At 43.3% G+C, this 16,577-nt stretch overlaps 1 protein-coding gene across 2 annotated transcripts in view; it reads left to right on the top strand.

Annotated features, from left to right (window-relative positions):
- LOC103187133 (ints3 and nabp interacting protein) overlaps positions 1-16,577 on the top strand; it is a 33,825-nt gene that overhangs the window by 7,080 nt on the left and 10,168 nt on the right. For both annotated transcript variants that reach the window (XM_042332643.1, XM_007906502.2), the window contains exon 2: positions 896-940. In XM_042332643.1, the coding sequence (XP_042188577.1) occupies positions 916-940 (25 nt within the window). In that variant the 5' untranslated portion in view covers positions 896-915. The remainder of the gene's footprint in view (positions 1-895; positions 941-16,577) is intronic.

Here is a 16,577-nt window from a genome sequence, read left to right as displayed (position 1 = left end):
GAGTTGGTAGAGTAGATGAGTGTGGCCTGGGCTCTGCCACAGTCAAGCGCTCTGGGATGCTACCCTCCGTGAGGAGCACTATATAAATGAAAATTGTTATTGCGATTCGATCTGTAATTATTTATGACATTAAATTTCACGTTGACAACTTTTGTTGTTTTGAGATGCTTGTTTGGTGTCCTGGCTTCCCATACCTCTTGTTGCTTTGACTCAACCTCATAACAATTGGACTAGAAAACCTATAGTTTATCCATCACCTGAATGTTGATTGCATTGGTTGCGATGAAAAAACGTGGGTGATCCGGCTAAGCTGTAACTTTCTCCAACTCAAATTCAACCAAAATGGAGGCTCTAGGTTCCTATCGACATCTCCTCATCTCAGGTGCTGGCTGTATCAACCTCTCCGGTTGCTCAAATTATGGAGCCTGTGCCGAATCTCGGCCTTTTGTTGGTCCCACGACTTGGCCTTCAAATGTATCATCTGATCAAGTTCTTCCACCTCACACCATTCCTCCCTCCTTTATTAATAATAATAATAATCCTTGCATTTGATATAGCGCCTTATTGAGAAACCTCCGTGTGCTGCATAAGCAATATTTTATCCTGACTGACCAGTCCCTTTGCTGGGCAGAGCCTGAGGCCGCGGTGACTGTCTCCTGATTGACTCGGGGCCTGTGTGTCTCCTGGATTGCTCGTCAGACAATGAAGTTGGAAATGGTTTGCGGGCCGGATAAACCCATCCCCCGAGCCCGATGGGGCCCGTCACTTGCCAGTTGAACCACCCTGGCCTATGTGAAAGGAGCTGCCTCCATGTGTATTCATCTATTATGCCACTTATCTTGATGTTATTATCTAACCTTTATTTTACTCTTATTTTTCTTTCTCTTTCCACCAGATTTTGAATGTTCCACAGAGATGACAACAAATCCTCCAGGACCAGGTAAGGTGCATCACTTGCAGCACTTTCTGTGTGTGTATATCGGTTGTCACTGTGGTTTTAGAAATGTGGGGTTTCGTAAGACTATAACACCTGTTAGAGCACAGTTGAGATCTTGAATATAAAGCTTAAATCGTCCATTTACTTTCTCACTCAAAAAAGGTTAACCACACCAGTGTGTGTGTGTGCGTGTGTGTGTGGGTGGGGGGTTAAAATGTAAATGTTAAGAATTTTTTAATGTATTTTAGTATTATGGTTGCCGAGATAAAGCTGGTAATGAGTTGAGGAAGAACTTCTTCACTCAAACGGTAGTGAATGTATGGAACTCACTACCCCAAAGGGCTGTTGACGTTCAGTCCTTGAACATATTCAAAACTGAGATAGATAGATTTCTTATCGCAAAAGGGATTAAGGTATATGGGGATAAGGCAGGGTCAGGTTATTAGCTGGAGTTAGATTAGAAGATCAGCCATGATTGAATGGCGGGGCAGGCTCGAAGGGCCGAATGGCCTACTCCTGCTCCTCCTATGCTATGTTATGCTTGGATTTGAAATCATATGGTAGCAGCCTTGTGCGGAATGATTGGTTTGATCAGAAACGGGATTAGTGTTGCCAAGGTACAAATAATAATTTGCGCATCTACAAATTTGACACTTTATAACCGGTAATTCCTGCTGGTGGTCTGTATGCTGTGTGTACGATTTGCCAGAACCATGAGGTGGTGCTGTTGCAATGCTTTATACACTCTTCCTCTTTGTGCCTACGTTCACCTTCATCCCCCCACGTGCTCCACCACTGTCAAGTGCTTTGGGCGCTACCCTGTATGAGAGGTTTAAAGTTGCTGTTGTGATTTGATCTGCAATTGTTTGTGACATTAAGTTTCATGTCAACAACTTTTGTTGTTTTGAGATGTTTGTTTGGGGTAAGAGCTACCATATGACGTGTTATAACCCAGTGATTTGTGAATAAAACCAGACATTGTGTAGTAACAAGGTTCAGTATAAAAAGATGTTGCTTCCTGTGTGCTGTGCTGAATCCTTCCAAAAGATCAAGGTCAATTTTTTTAAAAAAAGTAGTTAAACATTGACTCTTGCTCCTTGGAAAAATAATAATAATCCTTGCATTTGATATAGCGCTTTTCACGTCGGGAGGACGTCCCAAAGCGCTTCACAGAACACACTGTAAAGTGAATTGACTGTATATTTGTGGGCGAACGCGGCATCCAATTGCGCACAGCAATGTCCCACAGACAGTCGTGGATTGGAAATGACCAATTTATTATTGTTTTTGGTTTTGGAGGGATTATTATTAGGCTCTGTGTGGAGTAAGGAAACTTGCCCAAGGTTTCGCCCTCTGCCTGGAATTGAACTCAGGTCTCTCACTTGCAAAGCGAGTGCTCTAACCGCTGAGCTACAGGACTCCACAGAGATGTGGATACTCTGCATGATGTTTTATCAGAATTTTAACAGTTGCACATCGTTTATCAATTTTATACTTTTTTTTTATACTTTGTACTTTAAAGGTACTGGTCACGACAACTTATTTACAAAGATTTCCATTTGTATTGTGCCTTTCACATCAACATTGAGACTGGTGGACACCGAACGTGATTTGGTTGAAATTTCGAAGCGCTGTTGAAGAGGTCAATTTTAGGTCATTTTGAGAGCATGGGTGGATGTAGCAACACAAAGCATTTTTGGAAGAGAGTTTCGTAAAGTTGAACTGGAAGGAAGACTGAGGATTTGATATTGCAGCACAGGGATTGGGGAACAATCAGCAATCCAGAATCCAGACGGTGAAGACTGGATGATGTGGAATCTGTGTAGATTGCATAGAGAGAAGCGAGGCAGCGCAGAGATATAACTGATACATCTTGAGAGGGTTGATTCAGAAACTGCTGTTTGATGGTCTACATTGGATAATGAGTGTCACTATTTTTCCACATCACTAGTTTTGAACAGGTTGGTGTTTATCTGTTGTAATATTCTGCCAGTCTTCAGTGGGATCATTATTGGAAATGGTTCCGAATTGTTATTCTAAGTTGCTGCAATCAACCACATCCCTGTGGATTGACAGTATCCCCCTGGAAACATTTATTCTGAGTCTGTTTATGTTTCTCTTTTGTGGACTCTAATGGGATGCACTGAATTAATGTGACTATCATTTAGAGAATTCATTAACAGATTGCAAAAGCCTAATAAAATTCCAAGCTTGGATTAATTGATTCATCAGTTACATCAACCCTCAACCCGTCCTGACACTCAAAAAACCGCAAAAGCAGCCTTGCACAAGTTCGGAAATTGGCTACAGATGGCTGTTGGCCTGAAAAATAATAATCACGATAGCAATAATCCTTGCGTTTGATATTGCACCTTTTCACGTCATTGAGACATCTCAAAGCGCTTCACAGAATATATTGTAAAGTGAAATGACTGTATTTTGTGGGGAAAAACGTGGCAGACAATTTTGCACAGCGGTGTCCCACAAACAGTCATGGATATATTATTATAAATATATAAATATAAAGCATACTATGTGCACTTTTATAACCAATTTCAAAACCATTTCAATTTCTTTTTAAACATTTTAATTATACTGAGTTATAACTCATTGTAGCAAACTCCCCAAAACAACCACAAAGTGATCAATTCAACCTTCTCTCATTTCAAGAAATGTTGGCCAGCGCACCAGAATTATACCGCATTCTCATGTCCGAACAGCAACATGGTAGCCCATGCCAGAATCTGATGCATCTGTGTATACTGCAGATACTGCTAAATTGCCACGACATCCTCGAGCATGCTCACATGGTGTGGCCAAGGGATATCTGTCTCTGTGCAGTTTATTCCCATTTAATACTTTATTATCGGGTACCTGTATACTGCAGTCCTTTTCAATACCATGAGTTTTGAAGTGTGATTTTTATAGTTCCACAATTCACTATGGTTTTCAAGGGTGGTGGGGGGGTTGGTGGTGTTTACAATACAGAATTATGATTGATCGCCTGCTGCAATTGATCTTGCTGCCATCCCAAGAAATACAAGAAATCCCAAGAAATACAGACTGGGCATTTTTTGGTGTTCTTTCACTTAGTGACTGCTCTCTGGTCTTTTACATGAAGAAAACAAAACCACCTCTGTCTGAGCTTTGAAATTTTGAAGTAGAGAAGGCTGTACCAAAATTTACTTGACAATTTCACTAATAATCTTGTGTTGTTCTAGTCCCTTGTGGATCAGTCTTGAGTTTATAACTGGTATCTGCAGTCATCTGCGTGGCAATTATGAAAACTCATGACTATCATGCTCCACTTAGACTAAGTCTGTGCCGATTGAAGCACCTTCAGTGGTTTCATCAGAAATTTAATTTAATGCAAAAACTGCAAATTATTTATTTTACTGAATTCTAAAATAGTCGTGACAAAGAATCTAGTCACCTTAATTTTTAAAATTGACCAAATTTTAAACTTGTTTTATAAGTTATCAGTAAAATCATTTGGCAGTCTGATACCTAGATTAAAAGCTCTCAACACAAATTTTCCTTTAATGTAAATGAAGGGTACATCCATAATCCAAGTTGTAGCTAATAATGAGGAAAGAATGTGGAAACTAAATAGTTATCTTTGAAGCTGGGATTTAGCCTATGTTGCATTTTCCTGGCTGTGACTTCAATGCAGTATTGGCTGCAATGCTGAATATTTGTCAAATCTTCAGGGTCCTGCACAGATGACCTTTCAAAGATCAAAATCACAGTCCTCTCTAATAATAGTTATGAGCCAAAATAGGTCGCTTTCTGTCACTAAGCTGTCACAAGTTGTTCTTCAGATTTGCTCTTGCCTCTGATAACGTCCCAGTGAACTGGATGTTGTTATAAGCCGGTGATGTTAGCTTCTTGCCTGGTGACATTTGCCAGTTACTAAACCAGTTTTATTGTGCGAATCTTTCAAGAAAAAATAATCTGCTGTGCTCTAGAGAGTAGGTCGCAGATTTTTGCACATGATTCCCATTTGCTGAATTCGCTCAATGCCAGGGTGGGGGAGGAAAAACCTCAAATTGAAACCTGACAATTCACAGGAAGGCAAACAACATTTATATAGCGCTCTTCGCAGATACCATCTCTGAGCTCTGTGCAGTAGCAGGGCTGCAGAAGGGGAGAAAGGAGAGAGGGACATGACCATGGTCATAGGTGTTTCAGACTCAAGTGGTAATTACATAGATCTGGGATGAGGTTACCAACTTGTCTGGTCACCAATGTGAGAATTTGAATGCTAGCGAGGGAGAATGTTTTATTTTTAAAAAAATTAAAAAACATTTAGTAAGTCAAACGATATTCAGAATATCCACATTGTAAAGAACTGGGAATTTATTTAGAGAACTGTGGGCATCAACACAATTTCCTATCTCTGCACTGCATAATTGAATAAAATTGTTTTCACCACATTATATCAGATTTCCGAAAGTTGAGCTACGTTATTCTGTTGCACTAATGCTTTAGTAAATTTGATCCTTGTATGTGTGTTATTTTTGACGCATGTGTCAATCTATTGTGTTTACAATAAAATAATCTTTGCCTTATCATGTCAACATCTCTGAGCATTTCACAGAAGTTTTTGTAAAGTGTGATTGTGTACTCTGTAGGCAAATACGCCAGCCAATTTGCGTACAGCAATGTCCCATAAACATACATGAAGCAAATGACCCTTTTGTTTTAGTCTGGGGAATTGTTGGCCAAGACATCGGGGGAAACTCCCTTCTCTTTTCAAATATTACCATGGGATCTTTAACATTTACCTGGACAGCCACATTTGAAAATGCAACACTTCCCAACATTGCACTACAACATCACCATATTTTCTAAACTCAAAGTAGTGACATTGGGCTGCAACCCACAAACTTCTAACTCTGAGACAAAAGTGCTCGTAAATGAGCCAGCCTTGCATCTAAATTTACATTTTCATCTTGTTTGGAATTGTTCAGCGATGTAGAGCCGAAAAGGGATATTTTCCACTTAGTGTGTCATCCTTTTCTAACACGAGCTAAGGAACTTTGTGTATAAGACTTATCAGTTGTAACAGTGGATATGATGTGTTTACTGTTAAAACTGGTGTGTAATTATCTATTAAGCTTTCTGTATTCAGCAAAGCAGCTTTGTAGTAACTTACTTACAAATAAAGATGTGATTTAAATTCTGGATATTGTAGTTATTTTCCAGTGCTAGTGATTTACTCTACTCGTATGTTCCACCCAGATGGTAGGAAGTGAGAGAATTGTAGATTGTAGATTGTTCCTAATGTGTGTAAATGCAGGCAGGGTTGACCCATGGCAATGGAGGGCAAGAACTTTTGTTATATATGCATATTGTATATATGTGTTTATATTGTATATACTTCATGCCCTGGCACCTTCCTCCTTCCCTGACCTATTTAGTTCCCAAACCACTATCCACTGCCTTCGCTCCATTGGCTCCGGCCTCCGTGACCTCTGTTCCACCATCGATGGACATGTTTTCAGCCACTGCACCCCGAAACTCTGTGAACACTTTTGCTCTATCCCTCCGCCTTTCCCCTTCCTTTCCCATCTTTAGGTTGCGCCTGAAGATTTCTCTCGTGCATTGTGCTCCAACACTGTCACCGCTGCCCTGCGTGAGGGCCACTATATGAACGCAAGTTGTTGTTGTTTATTGTTTTCATGCATCAGTCCATAGGATTCTACTCTTTGGATGGAGCTTCTCTTCTCAACTTGGGTGTTGTGAAGTTTTTGTGGTGTATTTGGAATAAAATGGTTGCCTAACACAAGATGAAAAGCATCGCTGTGTTCAACAATAGAGCTCTTGTAAGTTTCTTGCCTTCTATTTTGGAAAATAAAAAGTAAACAATTTTTAAAAAACTCCCAGGTGCAGAGTTGTGGTAACACTAGGAAGCTGAAACTGGAACAAAGCTAAGTGCAGTGCGTGCAGTCAATATTGTCCCTGATGTACGTAATTAACAGTTTATGGCTATAAATCTGGTGCACAGTCTTTACGAAGGACACTGATTTTAGTGTGAAGAAAACAGGGTTGTAGTGTTAACAAAATTTTGAAAAGGGAATCCACAGACAGGCGGAGCTTTGTTTGAAGAATAATAAAAATCAGGATTGTGTCAGATTTTGAAGGTTAGCTTTCTGGTGATTATGGAAGGCCACGTGCACTGTACTTATGTGGAAACTCATGATGCCCATTTACTATCACGCATTTTCATTTTGTAAACGAGAGCCCTGAACACTACTAATCATGACTGCTGATGGCCTCTCGTCTAAAATGGAAGTTGTGCCAAGTCTTATTTTGTCTGTCCCTCTAGCAGCTGGGGAAATGTTGTTACTTTCTTCTTTACGAAGGAATTTTACTCATCTGCAGTTTGTCCAATTTATTTGGGAGTTTTGCAGTTACCATTAAACTAGAATGGTAGAGAAGTTTGAACCTCTGTACGATTTAAAAACAGCTGGTAACACTGCAATTCTTTTCACATAATGCAGTGTACAGTACTATGCATTATAAACCAAAACACGGATCTCGTTATGAATTTAAGGCATTAATACAATCTCAGGATTTGGATTCAGAAAACAATTGTAATTGACTGTAGCTTTACTCATAGTTTCTGACGTCATTTGAACCCCTTGATGGGATTAGTTTCTTGAAATTCACTTAAATTGATCCATTATCCTGTTACCCGGAAACCTAATGGCTTTCTTTCTGGCTCTGATTTGAAAGGAAGCAATAAAGAAGCATATAATCCATCTTCTGGCATTAAATTATTAAATTTCTTTGTTACAGTATTTATATATTTTAACATTACTTGCATTACAAGATGAAAATGTATATTTTAGCATTTATACACTTGCCCTGAATGTATTAAACTATTGCCAATCTCATCTCTTATCTTACTGGAAGTGTAAATGCAGCAATTTCATTTCCAAGCAAATGTTGGTGTTAATGTTTGAGTTTGTGTTGGAGCTTCCAATTTTCTGAAAATTTATAAATGCGAAAAAAATATTTGGCATAGTCAATGATCTGGGTGGAGGTCTGTGGGTAATGAGTGATGGGGGGGTGAGTGTCCATGTTTAGTGAGTGATCAGGTAGAGGGGTCTGTGTTTAGTGAGTGATCAGGTAGAGGGGTCTGTGTTTAGTGAGTGATCAGGGAGAGGGGTCTGTGTTTAGTGATTGATCAGGGAGAGGGGTCTGTGTTTAGTGAGTGATCAGGGAGAGGGGTCTGTGTTTAGTGAGTGATCAGGGAGAGGGGTCTGTGTTTAGTGAGTGATCAGGGAGAGGGGTCTGTGTTTAGTGAGTGATCAGGGAGAGGGGTCTGTGTTTAGTGAGTGATCAGGGAGAGGGGTCTGTGGGGCAGTCGCCACACCGACTGCCCCACTCCCCACCACACTCGCCAGCCACTCCGGACACAGACCCGGGGAGCCAACCTCTCCTCCCTCATCCCCATCCCCCCCACCCCTGCCTCACAACCTGGACACCCCTCCCTCCCCACACACCCTTCTGTCAACCGCTCCCTCCACATCGGACTACAAAACACCAAATCTGGTTGGACCTCCTCAAAATCCTCCGCTCCACTCTAGCCTCGGCCAAGTCGTCCTTCTACTCCAGGATAATCCTGGAGGCAAAGAACAACCCCAGGCTTCTGTTCTCCACCACATCCCGACTCCTCCGTCCCCCCCGCCACCCCGCGCAGGTCATCTCTTCCAACCTTCACCGTGAGGAGATGCTGGATTTTCCTTGAATCCAAAATCAAGGGAATCCGCTCCGCGGTCACTGCCCCTCCAAACTCCACCCACCCTCCACCCCTTCCCTCCCACACTCCGACTCCTACCCATCCTCCCCTACACACCTTCGAACCCTTTTCTCCACCCTCTGTCACCAAACTCATCCTGTCATTGAAACCCACCACCTTGACCCCATCCCCACTCCACTCTTTATCTCCCAGCTCCACCTCCTTGCCCCACTTCTCACAGACACTATTAACCTGTCCCTCTCCTCTGGCTCTGTTCCCATTCCCCTCAAAACTGCCACCATCACTCCCACATTGAAAAAAACAACCTTGATGTGTCGCAGCTATCAAGCTGCCCGTCCATCTCCAACCTCCCCTTCCTGTCCAAGGTTCTCGAAAGAGTCGTCGCTTCCCAGCTGCGCTTTTTCCTCTCCACCCATTCACTTTTCGAACCCCTCCAGTCGGGTTTCCGTGTTGCCCATAAAACGGAAACCGCCCTGGTCGAGGTCACCAATGACATCTTGACCATCTGCGACCAGGGCTCCCTCTGCCTCCTCATCCTCCTCGACCTATTGGCCGCATTCGATACGGTCGACCACTCTATCCTCCTCCACCGCTTGTCCTCCCACCTCAACCTTCAAGGTCCTATCCTTGAGTGGTTTAGGTCGTACCTCTCCCACAGTCTTCATTTTGTCTCTGAAAACGGCTTTTCCTCCACCCCCCGCACTGTCTCGTGCAGTGTCCCTCAAGGCTCTGTCCTCAGTCCCCTCCTCTTCACCCTCTATACGCTCCCCCTGTGGTGACATCATCCGCAGACATGGGGTTAACTTCCACATGTTTGCGGATGACACCCAACTCTGCCTTTCCTCGTCTACCCTCAACTCCACGACCACCGATGTCCTGACAGCTGTCTGTCCGACATCGAGTCCTGGACGAGAGACAACTTTCTTCAGCTCAATATGCGCAAAACTGAGGCCCTCCTCATTGGTTCGCGTCAGCGCCTCCGCACCTCAGGCGCTGACAGCATCAGCATCCAAGGCTGCACTCTCCACCTCTCAAAGCCGTCAGGAACCTCGGTGTTCTGTTCGACCCTGAGCTGTCCTTTCTCCCTCATATCCGCACCACAACTGGCACCGCCTTCCATCACCTCCGGAATATCACCAGACTACGGCATTACCTCACCCCTCACGCCGCTGAAACTCTGGTCCACTATGGGAACTCTCTCCTCGTCGGTCTTCCCGCCATCTCCCTCCACAAGCTGCAGGTCATTCAGAACTCTGCAGCTCGTGTACTGTCCCGCACCAGGCTTCGGGACCACATCACTCCCACCCTCGCTCGCCTCCACTGGCTCCCCATCCCCCAGAGGATCGAATTCAAGATCCTCATCCTCACCTACAAGACCATTCACGGCCTTGTTCCCTCCTACCTCTCCGACCTACTATCCCCCTACCTACCTGCCCGTACCCTCCGTTCCTCTGGCTCCGGTCTGCTCCACAACCCCCGCTCCAACCGCCCTACCATCGGTGGCCGGGCCTTCAGCCTCTCAGCCCCGAGGCTCTGGAACTCCATCCCCCAGTGCCTTCGCCGCCTCCTCCCTTTCCTCCTTCAAGGCCGGTCTCAAGACCTTTCTCTTCAGCCGTGCCTTCAGCTCCCCTCTCGACTCTCTACTCCCTCCCCTCACCCTGACCATTTCCCCGCTGCTCGGGTCCCGACCCAACTGTCCAGTGCCTTGGAACGTCCTCCCGACGTGAAAGGCGCTCTATAAATGCAATCTTGTTGTTGTTTAGTGAGAGATCAGGGAGAGGGGTCTGTGTTTAAAGGGTTACTGGGGAGAGTTTAATAAGTGAGTGAGAGATGTATGTATTTACAACAACAACAACTTGCATTTATATAGCGTCTTTCATGCGGGGTAGCATCTTGAGGCGCTTAACAGTGGTGGAGCCTGACGCCGAGCTGTGGAAAGGGAGGAGGTGATCATAAGCAAAGTCGAAGAGGAAGGTCTTCAGCTGTGATCTGAAAAAGGGGAAGGAGGGACAAGGAATTGAGGGAGAGAGTTCCAAAGTTTTGGGATGTAGTGGCTGAAGGCATGACTGCCAATGGTGGAGTGGAGGATACGAGAGACAAGCAGGAGGCCAGAGTCAGTCGAAGAGTTAGGGAAGTGACAGTGCATGAAGCGATTTATGGACGAGTGTGAGAATCTTGCAATTGATCCGATCTGTTATAGGGAGTTGGTGGAGCCTGCCGAGCTCTGCTGTGATGGGAGTATGGAGTTTAGAACGGGTGAGTGAATTTAATGATTGATCAGGAGGAAAGGTCCACGTTTGATGAGTGATAGTGGGGGGTGGGGTCTGTGTTCAGTAAGTGATTGGGAGGGGTTTTGTGTTTAGTTGATGAATGGGAGAGGGGACGGTTTATGTTTGGTGAGTGATCGGGGATTGGGTTCCGTGTGAGGTCATTGTAAGATATCCAGGAGCACAAAATTGAAAAATTCTAATTAAATGTTACGTTTTAGGGCAAATTCAAAGATATAGAATTTTAAAGTGGTGGTAAAATGTTCATTTCCATAGAATATTTATACAGTATGTGAGAAAAGGGAGCAGTCAGCCTTCAAAATCGACCCTTTTCTATTTTAATTTGCACAAAATTTATCTTAAATTTTTTAGCAGATTCTGGAACTCATCTTGTTGATCTATTGAATTACAACTATAGCCAGGAGCCCTTCATTTCCTCTTCCTGATCTGAAACAATAGAGGCAGTATTTGGCATCTGCTATGGTTCCGGTTTTTATCTTATTTGTGCATTTGCCTACCGAGGTTAAAAATCAAAATGGGAGCTGTTATTTACTTACTAGAATCTGCTCAGAAAAGTTTTGTTTTATGGTGCCTAATCACGCAGTCATCAAAGCACTTCACAGAACTACTATAAATTGATGTATTTTATAGACAAACGTCAGCAATGTCCCACCAACATTTGGGATGAAGTGGGTGACAAATTTTATTTGTCTGTAGAAACTATAGCATAATCTAGTTATAAATGTGTTCGGATGATGTTATCCACCTCTAGGTGTCTCCAGAACATTAGGTAGTTCAGAGCAGAACATTGTTACTATATAGACTTCCCCACAGAGGTAAACACCTGCTGCACAGTTATTCATTGCAGCCTTCCCTTGGTACACCATCATACAGCTTTATAAAACACAAGTACGATCTTCACATTGAAGTACAATTGTACGACTTGTATGATGTAATATCCATGGTACGAGCTGCACTGGGTTATTTTTCAAGGCTTTTAATGCATTTGCACTTCACATTCTGAAGTTGGACAGATTTGCTTTACATTCGTTAATATTTTTAGCCTTCATTGTTAATGTTCTCTTTTAGATCGCATACACATGGATAAAGCACCCCAACTCTAAAGGTTGGTGTACCTTCAGTTTGCACTGTGCATTTCATACGAGACCTAATACATTTCAAGATTGCATTTAACCTGTAGCATACTTGGTTCTTCAAATAGAAAAGCACTTACAGTTTGGCTAACTAAAAAGGAAACATCTTATAGGGGAGAGGGCTGCTTCATATTCTTCTTCTTATGATAAGCATCCTGTTTAGAATCCATAACTAAATGGTCTTCCATGTTCAGTTAAGTGTTTGATGCATTAATGGTGGAAAAACTGCAAAATATTAATAATGAATGGTAACTGGGACGTGCACTTAGACCAGAGTTTGTTGTAGAATCACTAACTTTGCACATGGATTTGCCCCAAACCACGAGTAACTCAGAGCTGGAATTCGAAATATTTGAATAATTTGGTTGTCTCAAGAAGATTCTACATCTTCAGATTCTATTTTTTAATGAATATGTGTTTGTGGTTTTCACCCTGCCATATTTAGCATATTGTTACCAATACATGACTGCAGGACACTGCACTCTAGCCTATGCTTTAATGTGTGAGACTGTTCTTGTGTGGTGCTCTGGGGTCTTTAACTCAGACTGTACCTATCACCAGTGATAGTCATTGATACTTCACACCAGTATTGTACACCTCAAAGCTTTCTTTAGACACAAATTGAGCGGTAATCTTTTAGATGAGCGTGATATTAAGGAGAGTTGGTCAGAAAATTATTGTACAAGATCCAGTATGAGCTCTATATTGGGGAGTGCAATATATTGCAGCTGAGTTCTTTGAACAAACTCACTCCTGTGAAAACCACCATGTATTTTAAGGGTCATTCCAAGTGATTTATCTGTCTTAGTACAAAATTTTGCTTGTTCATTCGTTTTCTTCCTTCAGTTTCTCTCTAACACTCCAGTTTTAGTGCTTTCTCAGTTTTACTGCTTAGACTAAACCTAAGAGTACTGCATGCAGTTCTGCTCACTGCGGTATAAGGAGACAGCCCAAAACCCTAGAGGCAGTGTAGAGGAGAGCAATGAGGATGATCTTGTGAGTAGTCTGGATTAGTGGCATCTTTATACTTTCTCCCCGATCTGTACAAATAACAGAAATGTGACTATTTGAACTGTTTGCTGATACAGCAACGGATCAATGGTAAAGTTAGTACTGTTTACCTTTTACATCAGTTGGTACATATTTTGGCTCAGTTGGTAGCCCTCTTACTTCTGAGTCAGGATCTGAGTGGGTTGTAGATTCAACAACAACAAGAAGATTACATTTGTATAGCGCCTTTCATGTCGGGAGGACGTCCCAAGGCGCTGGACAGTGTACAGTATTTCAGACCCGAGCTTGCGTCAGGAGTGGAGAAGGGAGGGGAGGGGAAGGGGGGTGGCCGATGGCATGGTCGAAGAGGAGGGTCTTGAGGCGGGATTTGAAGGAGGCTAAGATGGGTGAGGCGGAGTAATTGGGGGATGGAATTCCAGAGTTTGGGGTCAGAGTGGCTAAAGGCTCTCCCGCCAATGGTGGGGCGGTTGGGTCGGGGGACGTGGAGCAGGCCAGTGCCAGCTGAGCGGAGGGAGCGGGCGGGTTGGTATGTGGTTAGGAGGTCGCAGAGGCCATGGAGGGCTTTGTTGGTGAGGACCAGGATCTTGAACTGAATCCTCTGATGGATAGGGAGCCAATGGAGTCGGGCGAGAGTGGGGGAGATGGGGTCACGGAGTTTGGTGTGGGAGAGAACATGGGCTGCAGAGTTCTGGATTTTCTGCAGCCTGTGGAGGGAGCCCCACGTTGGGACTTTGAACTCACAGTCTAGGCTGTTGAAGCGCCATCCTTCGGATGAGAAATTAAACAAATGTCTCGACTGCCTGGTCAATTAGAAAGGAGTTTTTCCGAGTGTCCTGGCCAACAATCCCCTGAATAAAATTGGTCATTCACTTCATGGCTGTTTGTAGGACATTGCTGCGCACAAATTGGCCGCCGTGTTGCCCCACAAAACAGTCACTATGCATTGCAGTAAATCCTGTGAAACTCTTTGAGATGTTCTCCTGAGGTGAAAGGTGCTATATCAAATATTATTATTGCACTCAGTTGTTACTCCTGAGGGTGAAGCAATATCGCTTCTAGCTGTAAAGTGAAACCTGATTTATATTTATTGCTCCCAATTGCATAAGCAGGTGTATATGCAGAACTCTGCTAACTGCTATTTTCAAGGCTCAGGAGTCGGGCTTCAGTACAATTACCTTTTGGATTTGCACTGCTTAACTTTGATGCATATAGCAAAAATCATCACGAAAAGCATGGTATAAACCCATCAATCAAGCAATCTGTGATTTCTATGTATGTGAATTAACAGAGAATACTGGTTTATGCAGGAACCAATGACCTGCAAAGAGAAGGTCCTGGTTGATTCGCTCAATAGATTTTTTTTGTATGTGGCAATCACAATATGCAGCTAAAGTGGTTTCACCCCTTGGTGTATCCCAAGGCTCCATCCTTGGTCTCCTTTTCCTCATTTACATGCTCCTTCTCTGCGATGTCATCTGCAGGGTAACCTTCCACATGTATGCGGATGACACACAAATCTACTTTTCATCCAGCTACAACTCTAGATGTTCTGTTAGTTTGTTTGTCAGACATCAAGGCCTGGATGAGCACAAACGAAAATAGCAGTTAGCAGAGTCAAGCAGGAGACAAGACGGAAGCCGTACTTCTTGGCTTCTGTCAACATCTTCTCTCCTGTGGCTCTGACCTCCCCGGCCTTTTCCTAAGATTAATCAAACCTGTAAGTAACCTTTGTGTCAGGTTTGATCCCCATCTGTCCTTCCTACCCTACATCCGGTCCCTAAACAAGACCCCTTTCCTCCACGTCCATCACATTGCCCGCCTCTGACCCTTGTCCACGCCTTCGTTACCTCCCAACTCGACTATTCCAAAGCCTTGCTTGCTGTTTTCCCCAGCTCCACTATCGATAAACCCCCATCACCCCAGTCCTCGCCAGGCTGCACTGCATCCCAAATACAGAACAGATCAACTTTAAAATCCTCACACTCATCTACAAATCCCTTTATTCCCTAGCACCTCCGACCTGCTTACTACCCACTCCGGCCACCTGCTTGTCTCTTGTCTCTTGTCCTCTCCACTCTCTCTCATTACCTCCTCCTTGACCCTCCTTCCTCTTTTTCAAATTCACTCCTGAAGACCTTCCTCTTCAACAGTGCTTACAGTCATCTCCTCACTCCACCTGGCTCGTCGTCCGTCAACCTCCGCCTCTGTTAAGCAACCCGAGGTGCTATCTCACATGAAGGACACTATTTAAATGTTGTTGGTGGTGTTGTAATAGGGTTATCCTGTAAATGTATATGGAATTTCAGTAGACATTTGTCTCATACGACAAATTAAAGCACATGGCATTAAAGGTAAATTGGTGGCCTGGGAAGATTTATGGTTAAAAGACAGAATGCAGGGAAAAGGGAATAAATGGATAGTTCTCCGATTAACTGCATGTAGCTGGTGGCCTACCTCAGGGGTCTATGCTTGGATCTCTATTGTTTTTCCATCTATAGCAATTTTGAAGTGGGCATAGGGGGAATGTTTTCTAAGTTTGATGATTATACTAAATTAGCGATCTGGCAAACTACGAATGAATGGAGGAAACTACAGGAGGACATAAGATACTTAGCAAAATGAGCATACTAGCGGCAGATGCAGTTGAAGGCTTGATGGGCCTCTGTTTGTAATGAAATTTCTACAAATTGAGACACTCTGACTCTAAGAGTGTGTTCATGTGAGCAAATAGGAAATGCTGAATATTACAGACTGGATCGCTCAGGTGATTTTTTAAAAAAACTATTCAGTGTTTTTAATTTTAGAAACTACTCAGCCTGTTGTATACAATCAAAGTATCTCTTATTGTTTCATAAAACATGACAATGAAATGTTCAATCTCGAAGGAGAACTCTTTTTTAAAAAAAAATGAACGACTATTGTGGGACACTGCTGTGTTTTGCCACAAAATATACAGCCCACTTTACAGTATATTCTGTGAAGCCCTTTGACACGTCTCAACGATGTGATAATGCGCTATATCAAATGTAAGGATTATTATTTAGAGTGAGACTGCATTTAATTCTCGCCAATAAACAAGTAGGATGGTACCGTACCATCATCCATTTTGAAATTTCGAATGATTGTCTAACTGAGGTTGAAGTGAAATATTTGGAAGAAAAACAAAGGATTACATTAATTTCACAGTCCTAATAGATGATGTTTAGATCAATGTACAACAACAACAACTTGCACTTGTATAGTGCCCTTTAGAGCCTGACTCCGAGCTGGTGGAGTGGGGGTAGTGGGGGGTGGTGTGACCATAAGCACGGTCGAAGAGAAAGGTTTTCAGGCAGGGCTTGAAAAAGGGGAGAGAGGGAGCAAGGCGGAGGGATTGAAGGAGAGTGTTCCAGAGTTTCGGGGCACAGTGGCTGAAAGCTCGACCTCCAATGGTGGAG

This window comes from Callorhinchus milii, unplaced genomic scaffold, assembly GCF_018977255.1.
Source record: "Callorhinchus milii isolate IMCB2004 unplaced genomic scaffold, IMCB_Cmil_1.0 Scaffold1, whole genome shotgun sequence".
In the NCBI taxonomy this organism is placed as follows: Eukaryota; Metazoa; Chordata; class Chondrichthyes; order Chimaeriformes; family Callorhinchidae; genus Callorhinchus; species Callorhinchus milii.
The sequence above is the reverse complement of the archived record's forward strand: the minus strand, read 5'-3'. Positions and strand labels throughout refer to the sequence as shown.